Source organism: Typopeltis vanoorti, chromosome 1 (genome assembly GCF_054136105.1).
Source record: "Typopeltis vanoorti isolate ZY-2024b chromosome 1, IOZ_Tvanoo_1.0, whole genome shotgun sequence".
Taxonomy (NCBI): domain Eukaryota; kingdom Metazoa; phylum Arthropoda; class Arachnida; order Uropygi; family Thelyphonidae; genus Typopeltis; species Typopeltis vanoorti.
The window spans coordinates 131341438-131355538 of NC_143549.1; the positions used below are offsets into that span (position 1 = coordinate 131341438).

The 14101-nt window shown below is 35.2% G+C and overlaps 1 protein-coding gene across 1 annotated transcript in view; it reads right to left on the reverse strand.

The window, feature by feature from the left end:
• The window catches only part of melt (ventricular zone expressed PH domain-containing protein melted), a 338615-nt gene that overhangs the window by 288091 nt on the left and 36423 nt on the right, over window positions 1–14101 (reverse strand). Inside the window, exon 3 of the mRNA XM_090398172.1 lies at window positions 1622–1766. Within this exon, the coding sequence (XP_090254298.1) occupies window positions 1622–1766 (145 nt within the window). The remainder of the gene's footprint in view (window positions 1–1621; window positions 1767–14101) is intronic.

The window sequence follows — 14101 nt, forward strand, 5'->3', positions numbered from 1 at the left end:
ATGTAAATTTTTCATGTAGTACTATCGTATCCTGTACACCCCTTGAGGGTACATGTCAGGAATTTGATCATGATGTTAACTGCTTCTTCTGTTCATTTAAGAAAGATACAAAAAAAAAAAAAAAAAAAAAAAAAATATATATATATATATATATATATATATATATATATATATTTCTTGATAAACTGAAATATGCTGATCATGAATGGCTAATTTTTTGAGAATGATAATTTTTCTTGAATGGCATAACAGTTAACTGATTTGAGATATAATCAACTGTAATCAACTGATTTAAGATAGCAATGGCCAAGGAGAGCAATCTTTTTTCTAGGGCTGAAATATTTTTCAAATGAAGGTCTCTTATCATTGTTTCACATTAACAAAGCAGTCCATTGAGGAATTGGAAAACAAAGGTTGCTTGAAGTTATCTACTCTAGAATTTTTCACATTTTGCTGCTGTCAAAGAATGTATTTTTGTGGTAGACTTAAAAAAAAAAAAAAATATATATATATATATATATATATGTTAAATGCAGATTTTTTTTAACTTGAATCCTATCCACAAAAAGTCGTAAATCTATGTTGCATTTTAGGACTCCATGTTGACTAAGGTTATATATTCCAGTTTCTATGCTTCAGAAACTGAACATGATACTTCCCTCACTCCCCATTTCAGGCATGCAAGAAAAACAAAATTTCTGATTTCAAAGAGTTGAAAACAGATTCAGGAAATCTATAAAAATTAGGGGCTGTGATATGAGCTTAAAAGATTTTCTTGCACTCTCATTTTCAAAGGATATTATCAGTACTGACTGTGCTATAGTGATGAAAATGGGGTAAATCCAGGGATGGTGGAAGATCAGAATGATGGCAGATCACCAATGTTTCAAACGAGGACAGACGCTATTGGTGCATATATAAGAAAATGACAACAAAACAAACTGTAATTTAAAGACTAAAGAACAGGATTTCCTATAAAAAAAAAAAAGAAAAGTTAGTTATCATTAATAAACACTTATTTTTATAGAAACCATATTTCTGTTTTTCAATTCATAAGTTGATAAAACAATGTATATTTGGTCATAAATATTAAGAACTGACAGAAATTAGCTGACATCCTATATATTTTTATAGTCTGGAAAAAATCCTTATGTGACCTAAAAAAGATACACCTGCATAGCATATTCAAATGCAAATTGCCATTCAACAAGTTTTGATTCTTGGTCTATATCATCCAAGGAACCTAACTCTACAACATGGGACAATGAAAATCATCCATCATATTTACAAATAACCATGCAAAGATGGACTCCACCCTGAAGTCTATTTGGTTGCAGAGTAAAGATTCTATCCATTCAGTCCACTCTGGGAAAGTCAGGAATTACAGTTTCTTAACAAGCAAGTTTCAACAATATAATTGGGTATTTAGATTGAGAAGGTGAAATCTGCAATGTGACTAGTGGTGTTTAGTACATTTTTGGAATGATTCAAATGTAGTGCTGAATAAGCCATTTTATAATGAGAATATTTAAAGAAAGAAATTAAACCATTAACTTAAGAAAAACACACAGAGATTCAACATAAATTGAATTATGAATCATTATTATGAAGCAAAGCTTACCAAAAATATACAGCTCACTATGTCAGATGCAATTTTGGCATGAGGAGGATCTTCATCTTTAGGAGATGGTCGAAGATCATGATTAAGACACGATTCCAACAAAGATACCATGGCAGCTGCATGCTGTTCAATAGTTTCTGTATCCCTAAAAATATTCTTACTTTGAAACAACCCCTCTTAATAAAAATAATAATCCAATCAATCATGTAGTATTAATTACAGTATTATTATTATAGACTTCCAGAGATTACAAAACCTTGGCAACAAAGTTATCACTTATGGCTTGCATTTTATCATATAAGGTTCAATAACTATACTTACCATACTATTCCTTAAATTCTTTGCAGTTTCTGCATTCGACCATATATTCCAGCAACACATCCCATTCACTCATCAATCTCCAGGTAAAAATCACTTGTGCATCATGCTTTCATAAATGCTCCAAGAATAACTTATATGAAGCTGTGTATTTTAATTGTTAACTGTAAGAGGGAGCTGAGAAACAGTAGTAGCAACAAAGTTATTTTTATCACTTATGACTTGCATTTTTACATTATAATCACTGGCTACATGGATAAATTTTCCAACACCTAAGAAATCAACTAAGAAATTCCAAATGCAGAGTGTTCCTGAATATCTGAAAAGAAAGATTGGGGGGAGGGGGCGCTGTGAGAATGAACAAAAAAAAAAATGCTGAATATGGTTCCTCATATAACAAAACAATGGGTAGTCAATTCAATATGTAAGGATCATACTTTTTTTGGCAATGGTTTTCTTTTATGTGCACTGAATGGCATATAACTCTAAGGGTAACTGCTAGCAAAGGACAGCCACTGCACTTTATATGCACTAATGCCAGAAGTATTTGGAACAAGGGAAAGAAGTGTTTTTGGTTTTTCTTGGCCTATAGTTATTGGCATTAAGGAGACAGCTGACAGAAGATATAGTATTTTCAGAGTAGACAGAACAGAATGCCAAGTATTACTGATGACAGCAGATGAACTGCAGCCAAAAATAGTGGTGGTTCAAAGAATCAGAAAGCAGTAGATTGCCATCTGATGTGAAATATGTGGATGTTATGCACTGGCAAATAAGATCAACAAATGGATACAAATAATTATCATGGGAGACCCCCCCCCCCAACTACAGAGACAGACTGAAAACAGGAAAAAAACATGGGTGAAAAATGGCTACAATCCTTCTACTGATGCATTTACTAGATCCTTCTGTTACATGCAACTAAGGCTGCATGTAATGGAAAGATCTAGTAAATGAATCAGAGGATTTGTCTATAACCAAGGTGACTGTATGACAAACTGGTGAGTGATCATACATTCCTGATCTGAGAGGTGGTTGTTTGGAATTTTCACTTAAGAAATATATGTGGAATTAGATTATGATAAACTCAGAAGACTGGTTAGAGCAGTGCCACAGCATATAAAAAAAAAAATAATAAATAAATAAATAAATAAAATTAAACATTGTTATGCATGGGATTGGTTCGCTGGTTTAAGGTTTACTGATGCAGGTGTAGCAAAGGTCGTGCTGTGTGAAACCAAAGGTTACAGCAATATACAAGGTAATAATAAACAGTAATAAAGAGATTAATTAGTAAATTATGTACAAAAATCAAATTTCAAAAAATTTATGTTAAGAATGTGACATGGATCTACACACAAATAGAATTTATAATCAAATGTCTTTCTATAAATTCCTCTCTTCCGTTCCTAACTGCCAATACTTAATTTCAGACAATTTAGTGTCAGTGCTTTCTACAATGATGGCGGCCATTAGGTGATTAGCTTTTATCTTATAGAAAGTGTGTAGCATACAAGACTGATGGAAAAAAGTATGAACTGATCTAGCAGCTGCATCTGCAAGTTTATTTCCCATAATTCCAATGTTTCTGGGAATCCAATATAGTTGAATATTGAAATTAAGGCCTTTCAAATTTGCACAACAGTTGGAGAACCTTACAAAGCACTGGATGTGGACTGTACAAAGGAAAGAGACCGCCTGTAAATAACTCACTGAATATATAAGTCATACTTTTTCTGATAATGGTTTTCTTGTATGTGCACAAATGTACACTGAATGGCATACAACTCTATTATTACCGCAATCAAGTGGGATCTGCATGAATATAATAAGTCAGGAAATGTAGCAGCACAACCAACAGAAGTTGGTTGTGCAGCAGATCTTGAACTGTCAGTATAGATAGATAAAAATTTAGAGTGTATTGCTCTGTGTGCATTAAACATCTGCAGCTAGACAATAGGAATATGAGAACTTCCTTAGTTGACAGAGCAAGATGTTCCAGGATGTAATGAAAACCTACCATGGAGAATGATGGATATTCGACCATCACAGTGTACCCCCTCCCCCCCCTTGCAAAACTGTAAACTTGGAACCCAAGCAAGAAAAATCAATTTGTATCCTATTTTTTTTTTTTTGAGGATAGAGTGCAACAGACTTTTGCACTTTTCTCTAAGCTAATGAATGTTGGCAAAAAGCTTTCTGTCAAAACTGAATTCTAAGAACTTGACTTCTGTAACTACAGGAATAACAGCTTGTTCCATCCTAAATTCTGAGTCTGGGTAAAGAGTGCATTTCTGGCCGAAGTGCACTTGACACTTTCTGCTGAAAACTTGACTCCACTGCTAAGAGCCCAAGAGATATAATCAATGGCTTGTTGAGAGCAATTTTCAATAACCCTCATATTTTAAAAATGACAGTATACCGTGAAATTATCAACGAATAAAGAATTGCCTACCGTGGGAGAAATTGATAGAGCTTTGGGGAACAGCCTCCTCTTAGCAAATTAGCCAGGATAATGTGCTTTCCAACTCCAAATTGGAATATGCAACTAGAGAGGAAGTTTATGATTAAAAACAGGAAGATGATCCCTGTGATCTAGTTATCTTCAGGCTGTCATAAGCTTTTTTCCATGTCAAAGAGCACTGAAACTAGAGGTTCACATTTCAGGAATGCATCTCTTTACACGTTTATAAATGGACCAAATGGTCCAACATTGGGCGATACCTATGAAAGCTGCACTGTGTGTTGGCGAGATGATCACTGACTTAAATATTACAGAAGTCTGACATATACCATTTTCCCTTACACATATCTTACACCTGTGTCAATACACCTGTGTTGCTTGATGTTTGCTTGTGTTGGATCTCTTCCTGCCAGCAACTTATGCAAAGAATAAAGAAACTCTTCCTCTGTAAGTTAAGAGAAGGATATCCAAATGACAGATGCTTTACTTACAATGAATGTCACCAGGCACTACTGCACTGGGATGAGAGGGTTAAAGAACTTCAGTTTCTCCTTAACAAGTGGCTGACTGTACAGCATTAACCCATTTGTAGAAAAGTTTACCGATTATTTTTCCTTGTTACTCTTTCAACACAAATGGTTCAATGCCGTTGAGGTCAGCAATAACAAATACATTATATTCCATGGTGGACAAATGGCATGTTCATCCTTCATTTTCCCAATTTCATTCCATACAATTTCTGCACCAGTTTTTTGATAAACTGGATGATGTAAAGTAGATTCAAAACTGTTTTTGATTCTGCTGTCTAACATAACATGATTTGGCTTGAGCACATGCAAAAGCTATGAGATTTGATGTGGTTGGGTATCTGCCAAATATACCTGATGCTCTGTTTCGATCTTTAGCTGCTTGGCACTCAGATTTCCACCAAGGCATAGGATAGAGTGGAAAATGAGATGATGTTTTTGGAATTGTAGTTGTTATTGCCTGCACAATGTTATCTGTTGTGTGTGTGTGTGTGTATATATATATATAAAATCATCATCAAATTCCTGCCATGTACTCTCAAGGGGGTGTACAGGATATGATAGTACAACATGAAAAAAATTACATCATTATTAATTTCTTATCTACAATTTTCCTCCAAATCAGTCTGTTACTTGTCAAGACTCCAACATTATCAGATCTTATATTTCTATCGTCTAAAGCACTTTGTACTGTATCAATCCACCTATATCTTGGTCTTCCTCTGGGTCGTTTTCCTGCCAACCTGGCAGAGAACACTTGTTTTGCTAATCTTTCCTCGCCCATTCTGTTTAAGTGACCATACCACCTGAGATTAGCTCTGCTAACGAATTCCTGGATGCTGACAATGTCAAGTTCTTTCCTAATATCCTCGTTTTTAATATGATATTGCCATTGATGCCATCTGTTCACGCCTATAATCTTTCTCAGGCTGCGGTCTCTAGTCTTTGGTCAAGTGTTTTACTTTTGACCCAGCTCTCAGATCCATAAGTTAAAACTGGTTTGAACACTGTCTTGTATACAGCTAATTTAGTGTTCCGACTAATTTCTCTCTTATTCCACATGAATTTATTCAAATGACTTCCCACCATACCAGCTTTGCTGATTCTGTTGTCTATTTCTATATTTAATTTACCATCTTCAGTAAAAATCGTGCCTAAGTAGCTGAAATGTTTCACTTGTTCCACAGGTTCTCCATTCACAACACAGTTGACATTTTCAATGATTCTGCCTATTTTCATTGTCTTTGTCTTTTTATTGCTGACCTTCATACCATATCTATTACAACAGCTATTCAATTTAGTCAGAGAATCTTGCAGACTTGTAGCAGATTTATTTAGAAGTATAACATCGTCCGCATAAAGCAAAGAGCTGACATTAACATCTCCAATTTTGATATCGTGTTTAATACCACTTTCCTTCATAATGTGATCCATATAGATAATGAATAACAGAGGGAGATAATGTACATCCTTGTCTCACACCAGATTTAACCTTAAACCATCTTCCTGTACTTCATTCAATTCTAACTGCTGACTTACAACTGAAATAAAGACTAAGTATTGCTTGATATAATGCCCCATTGACACCATATAACTGTAGCATATTGAATAGCTTCTCTCTTGGCACCTTGTCATATGCCTTTTCCCAATTGACAAAGCTTAAATACAGATCTTTGTTATATTCCAATGCTTTCTCGACTATTTGTCATAAAGCGAAGATCTGATCCTGACAGCCTCTATTTGGCCTGAATCCAGCTCATTCTTCAACCAGCTTTTCTTCCACAATTCTTCTCAATCGTTTCTCAAGTATACTTGCATAGGTCTTGCCAGAAACCTTTAGTAGGGAAATACCTCTGTAATTCTCACATGCAGTTTTATTTCCCTTTTTATATATGGGTACTATGAGAGCTCTACTCCAATCATCGGGAATTCGTCCCTCTGTCCAGGCTTTCTGAACTATGCAGTGCAGTCACTGTAAGACTTTTATACCACCATACTTCAGCATTTCTGTTCGAATATCATCTACTCCTGCTGCCTTTCCACATTTCAAGCCTTTGATGGCTTTTTCTACTTCAAGTATGGATATGTATTCCTGACTGCATGCCTTGTCAGTGTTTTTTTACCACTGTGCTGTCATCACTGCTTGTTTCATTTAGCAGTTTTTCAAAGTAATTACTCCATACTTCAAGGATATCTTTTTCTCCCGTTTTCATGTCACCTTTATCATCTCTAATTCCTTTTACAGCACTCTTTCCTCCATTCTTAAGCTTCTTCAACAACCTCCAGAATATTTTGCCACCTTGTTGATATTTATTTTCTATATTCTTGCCAAAGTCCTCCCATGACTTTTGTTTAGCTAGTTTTACACAGTGTTTAGCATTCTTGCATTTGTCTCTATATTCTCTAAGAGCACAAGCTGACTTATTTGACAGGAACTTTTGGTATGCTTTCTTCTTTTCCTTCACTGCCTCTTTAACTTCCTGTGTCCACCAGGGAGTTCTGATTTTTTTTTATCCTTACAGACAACCTCACCACATACCTCTCTGGCAGAATCAATCAATGTTTTCTTCAGAGTTTGCCAGTGAATCTCCAAGGTTTGATTCCTGTTCTCAAACTCTTTCATTTTTTCTTCAACAATCTTTGTGTATTTTAGTCTACAGTTCACATCTGAGAGCTGCTCAACTTTTATTCACTTTAAAAACTTTCTTATATGTTATTCTTTTCAATATGAAATTCAATTTTATCCTGCTCAAGACTAAATAGTGATCACTTCCAATTTCAAATCCTCTGTACACTCTGGTGTCCTGCACCAGGGAGAAAACATCACTATCAACAATAACATAGTCAATGAGACTTTTCTTATTCCTAGCCTCTTCTCTCCATGTGAATTTGTGCACATTTTTATGTTGGAACATAGATGTTTGACTGGCTGCTTCAGGTGAGGACATGGTGCAATTCACAGAAAAATGATTACTTACAGATGTTTTTCTTCAACATCCTATATGAGCAGTGGAAGAATGACAGGGGACCAGATTATAAGATACATTGCAGAATACAAGCGAGTAGGCATATGAAAGAAGGTAATCAAGTCTGCTAAGTATGATGAGATTATTACTATCAATCATTTGCTCAATAATGCAACCTCAACCATTCTTCTTAGTACTAACCCATGGGGGTGCTGTCTCCATTAAAGTCATTCATAAAAAATATGGGCTGAAGCAGTTGCAATATAAAGTTATCCAGATCAATCTCATTTATTTCAGTGCTCTGCAGTAAATAAATGGCACATAGTAATAAATTAATGTTTCCTGCAGGCAGACAGCAAATGGTTTAAAACAACAAAATTACACAATAACCATTGCAATAAACTTTAATGAAAGTATAGCTATTTCGTACTGAAAATAACAGTACATCATTTAGTGTGTAGAAACAACAAGCAATTCAAAGAACAGGAATACAAAGTACATACAACAGTTGCTGCATGTTGCTGCACTTACATCTGTAAGTGATCATTTTCCTGTGAATTGCACCATGTCCTCACCAGAAATGTTTTCCTATATGGATGCCCAGATTAATATTAATATTGCAAATTAATATTAATAAATAATATTGAAACCATTTTTAATGTTTACATAAAATGAGAATTCCCCAAACTTTTGGAAGAGAGAGAGACAATCGTTCCGATTCAGGTTAGGCCAATGTAAAAGGACTTCACAACTTTCTTTGAAAAGGCATTCATATTTACAACTGCTTCTGTGATGACGACTTCTGGGTTATCAAGTCAACATGGAAGAGATTTTTCATAGATTAGGAGGGGGGGGGGGGGGTAGAACAAGAGGACATCCCTGGAAACTCTATAAGGAGGATGGGAGCAGGTTCTTTACATGGAGAGTGAATGCACTGCCTGAGTGTGTGTTGTGAATGTAGAAAAATTGAATCATTTTAAAGGTATGGTTGGATGAGCTTTATGTGCAATAGTATGTACCTCCCACGATGTCTCTCTGACTCCATGCAGGTCAGATGTTAATAATAAATACTAACTCCATCCCAGATGATACTCTGTTTACATCTTTAAAAATTATGGAAACAACTACTGTGTTAGAGTAAAACTTCAGTTTAATATAAACCAAAATAACAACTCAATGTTTCAACCTTCACATTAAGGTCATTATCTGGAGTATATACATATATACAAAGAAACAAGCTGCACTAAAATCTACGTGGTATTGAAGTTACATTGATTTAGTCAACCGACGGACCTGACCTCTGGCGGAAAAAAATCTCACTACATCAAAGCTAGAGAGCAACATGTCCACACAAAAATTTTTTTACTTATATAACTATACATATAAATTATAACAAACCAGTATGGATGGTGGCCAATAAAAGCTGAAAAATTGCTTAGAGTCAGGGTTTGCTGGAAAACTTGAACTAAGTGGCTTGACTGCGTGCCATCCAAATTCTTGGGATTTTGAAGCCACCGTTATTATTAAGATTAGGTGTCGATTAATCAATAAATATGACCATCATTCAGGTTTATGCACCCACTACAGAGGCACCAGAAGAAGACATAGAAGAATTTTAAGGCAAGTTACAAGAAGTGATAGATGCAACACCAAAGCGAGATTTATGGCTACTTATCGAAGATTGGAATGCAAAAGTGGGAGGAACAAGGAATAATAGGTCGTTTTGGTTTAAGTATTTGTATCTCTTCCCTGCAGTGTTACGAATATCTAAACTAAAACCAAACTGAACTAGTTGAGTTTTGTGCAGAGAATTCTTTGTTTGTTGCTGCTTTAAACAGCACAAATGGAGATTGTACACATGGATATCACCTGATGGACAATACAGAAATCAAATTGGCTATATAATTGGACAAAGAAGATGGAGAAGTGCAATTCAGTCTGTCAAGACTTTTCCAGGTGCAGACTGTGGAACAGACCATGAATTATTAGTGGCTACGATACATGTAAAATTACGGAAACTGAAAACACAAATGTCGATCAGATATGATCTTGGAAGCATACCAGCTGAATATAATATTAGTATATAGAACAGATTCAACACACTCAATTTGTGTGAAAGAGAACCAGATGAACTATGGGAAAAGATTAAAGATATAATTAAAACAGAAGCAAAGAAGAATATTCCAACAGTTTGTAAGAAGAAGTTTAAATGGCTGTCAGAAGATGACATCAAAACTGCTCAGGAAAGGAGGAAAATGAAGGCTACAGGAAATTTGCAGAAAGTACGGCATTTGAATGCAGAGTCAGAAGAAATAAGGAAAATACTTTAACCAGGAATGCCAACGAATAGAAGACCAAAACAGGAAAGGAAAAACAAGAGATCTTTTCAAAAAGATCAGGGAACTGACTGACAGGGAAGTTTAGTAAATAAATAAATAAATTCCGTGTGATGGTGCAATGACTGTGAGTCCCCTTTTACAGGGAGGTACGGCACCATCTAGTCTCCCCAGATTTTATCTGGGCTCCGGAACTGGCATAGGCTGATGAATCAGGACTACAGCTGGGTCAGTATTCTGTCTACCTTTGTTTTCTTGACTATAGTAAGGCTTTTGACTCTATAGATCATGTGAAACTGTGGAATGTTAAGAACAATGGGAGTACCAGAGCATTTCATTATCTTTTTTTTGAGGAATCATTATTATGAACAAGCAGCTAATGTCCGAACAGAATCTTGGAGAAACTGAATATTTCACAATAGATAAAGGGGTGCAACAAGGATGTATTTTATCTCCATACCTGTTTAACTTGTATTGCGAATACATTTTAAGAATGGCAAGGCTGGAGGAGTCTTTAGTTGTAATTAAAATTGGCAGAAGAAATATTAATAATTTGAGGTATGCAGATGATACTACCTTGCTAGCAGAATGCAAAGAAGATTTGGAGGAACTTATTATGAAAGTTAAAGAAGAAAGTGCTAAATATGGCCTTAAACTTAACCTCAAAAAAGACAAAAGTTATGGCAACATGTGAACATATGAAGTAGATGGGGAGAAAATGGAAGCAGTTAACAATTTTGTGTTCCTAGGACCCCAAATTGATAAAGATGGTTATTGTAATGAAGAAGTTAGAAGATTATTACTCAGAAAGAATGCAATGACATATTTAAGCAAGATTTTTAAAGCTAAAGATATTAGCCTCGCAACAAAAATCAGAATCGTGAAAGTGATGGTATTCAACGTGGTATGGATGTGGCACTCTATGGATGTGAAAGTTGGACCCTGAGAAAGAGTAAAAGAAGGAAGATAGATGCATTTGAATTATGGGTTTGGAGACATTTACTAAGAATACCATGGACTGCAAAGCAAACCAATAAATCAGTGATAGACAGAATAAAGCCAGATTGCTCCCTCGAAGTTATGATCATCAAGCAAAAATTATCATACTTTGGACATATTATGTGAGCAAATGACAATCTGGAGAAGATGATGATGGTTGCTAAAGTTGATGGAAGCAAGAAAAGAGGAAGACCAAGAATTAGATGGGTGGATAAAGAAGCAACTAGAATGCGCTTGGAAATTCTGAAAGATATGGCCAGGGACAGATCTGAATGGAGAGTGTATATTCATAGAATCACCAGGAGTTGAAAACGACTCGATGGAACATAACAACAACAAAAGGAACGAGTACTTTTCCATCAATTTGGTGTAGGGTGTTAAGAGCGTGAGCTGAGAGGCCGGCTTCACCAAAATTATTAAATTTAATATGTCAATTGTGTTCTTACAGATAGGGATTATATGTCCAGTTTAATCAATATAAGGTAAGTTACAAGTGCAATAGATGCAATAAACTCCAGGGTGAACCAATGGGGGAGAGGATCCTTAGAGGAGTTGAATATGTTTTTTAGTTTTATAGGTAGTTTAAAAGGGTGATGATATGAGTTAGCATGTATATATTGGGCAGTATGTGTAGGCTTGCAGTAAACAGTGATGGAAAGACTACCTGAGGGAAGAAATGTGACCAGTGTATCCAGGAAAGGAAGTGATTTCTGATGAGTGTGTACAATTTCAATAGTAAATTGTATGCAGTCATGTTGTTTGTTCAGGTGGCTAAGGAATGTGTCTAACGTTTGGTGGCCAGATAATGAAAACATCGTCAATGTGTCTAAGCCAAACTGTAGGTTTTAAAGCAAAAGAATCAATCTAGGGCACATTGCTGAAAAGCTTTCATATAAAAGTTAGCAATTGTATGTGTAGGGGGGGGAGGAAATAGTGGTGAGCCCATTGCTGTATGTCGGCAAACAGAGCAATAATGTCAGGTGGAAATTTGTTCTGTAAGAGAAGAATTGTGTCATTGTTTGGGACATTTGTGAAAAGAGCAGAAATATCAAACTGACTAATAAATCATCTTTGTGAAATGTTATGGTTTTACTTTTGCTTATGAAGTGTTGTGTGTTCTTTATATAGGAGGAGGAAATGACCTACCAACTCCTTAAGTGTTGAAGCTAATTTCTTGACTAGGTGATAATTAGGGCTGTCAATACTCTCGACTGAAGCAGAACGTCATGTTTGTGTATCTTGGGAACACAATATGTTCTGGGAGAATGGGAGTAATGGGGTTATTAGTTTTTTAACAGTAGCCAAAGGCCAAGAAGTGACAGACTTAAGCAATTTCAGTTTTTTTCTTAATCCTGTTAGTCGAATTATAGTTTACAAGATAATAGGTTCTGGTATCAGAAACTAGTCGATTCATCTGATAGATGTAAGTTGATCTGTCAAGAATGACAGTGGCATTACCTTTGTCTGATTTTGTTATAATTAAATCTTGATTAGCTTTTAATTACTTGACTGCCACTAGTTCTGTTTTTGTAAGATTGTTACATATGGTTTTCTTTTTTATTCAAAACATTGCTGGTTTCTAAACAAATTTTATCAGCTATGTTACTTGGAAGAGACTTAATGCCTCTTTCTATGTGGTATATAACATCCAGTTTATTAACAGTTCTACATGATACTGCAAAGTTTAAGCCTTTATTAAGTAATGTAAGTTCACCATTATTTAGGGTGTGGCTAGACAGGTTGATCACATGAACATTGCCTGCATGTGGTTGGTCGCTCCTCATCTCTCTCTCTCTCGTTTGTTGCTCACTGTTGGAGTTATTTCTGGGGAAGAGATATCCTGATTGGTTAGATTCATATGATTGGCATTCAAATTTTGCCATTGTTTTAAAATATGAAATTTAGCCTTAAGTTTTTCTTTATTACTTTCTAGAATATATTTAGCTGAATTATCAGTGATTCTCTCAAGTACATTCAAAATATCTGGATTCATATAACCAGAGTTCAGATTGTAAATTTAAAGCTTGATTTAAAGCTAGATTTTTGTGGGCTGTTCGAATTTGTTCCCTAAGGATTGCTTTCTCTGTGTGTGCACAGATACAAAGTGCTTTGGCAGAAGTAAATTTCTCTTTCAGCTTGATGCAGTTAGGAATAAGACTGTTGTCCCTGCACCGTTTCAAAAAAGCCAGTCGATTGATCAAAAGTGAAACACATATCTTTAGCTAACTGTAACGATTGCAATGCTTGTGAGAAACATCTTCATGGATTATGAGAATCCTTTCCTTCATGCTTACACAATGATCAGAATATATCTTCAAAAATTATGGAAATAACTACTGTGTTAGGGTAAAACTTCAGTTTAATATACACCAAAATAATAGCTCAATGTTTCGACCTTCACATTAAGGTCATCATCTAGAGCAGTGGTCGCCAAAGTGGTCAATATAACATTGTCAGGGGTCAATAGAAAAATATAAGACATCATTGTACAGATAATATTTAATTCGGTTAACCTGGATTACCTATAAGATGGAGCAAGGTCATGAAAATAGTTACGGAGGCCAAAATGACGTATTTACCAATAAACGGATGTCGTGGTTACTTATTTACTTATACTTACACGTATTCGATCCCAGTCTCATTTTTGCGCATCGACATACAAGTGAGTGTTAATTCTAAAATTCATCAACATACATATTATAATTCAATCGTTATTCATTCACAAACTAAACTTCTCTATGTTGAAAAGTTGAGCAGGGCTGGTAGTTTTGTACATCCTATAGAAATACATGAATAGGTATATTATATTATTTAGACTTATTACTTTTGTTTACGGACTTCAATTTTAATTATTTTGTTACAACTCCTGT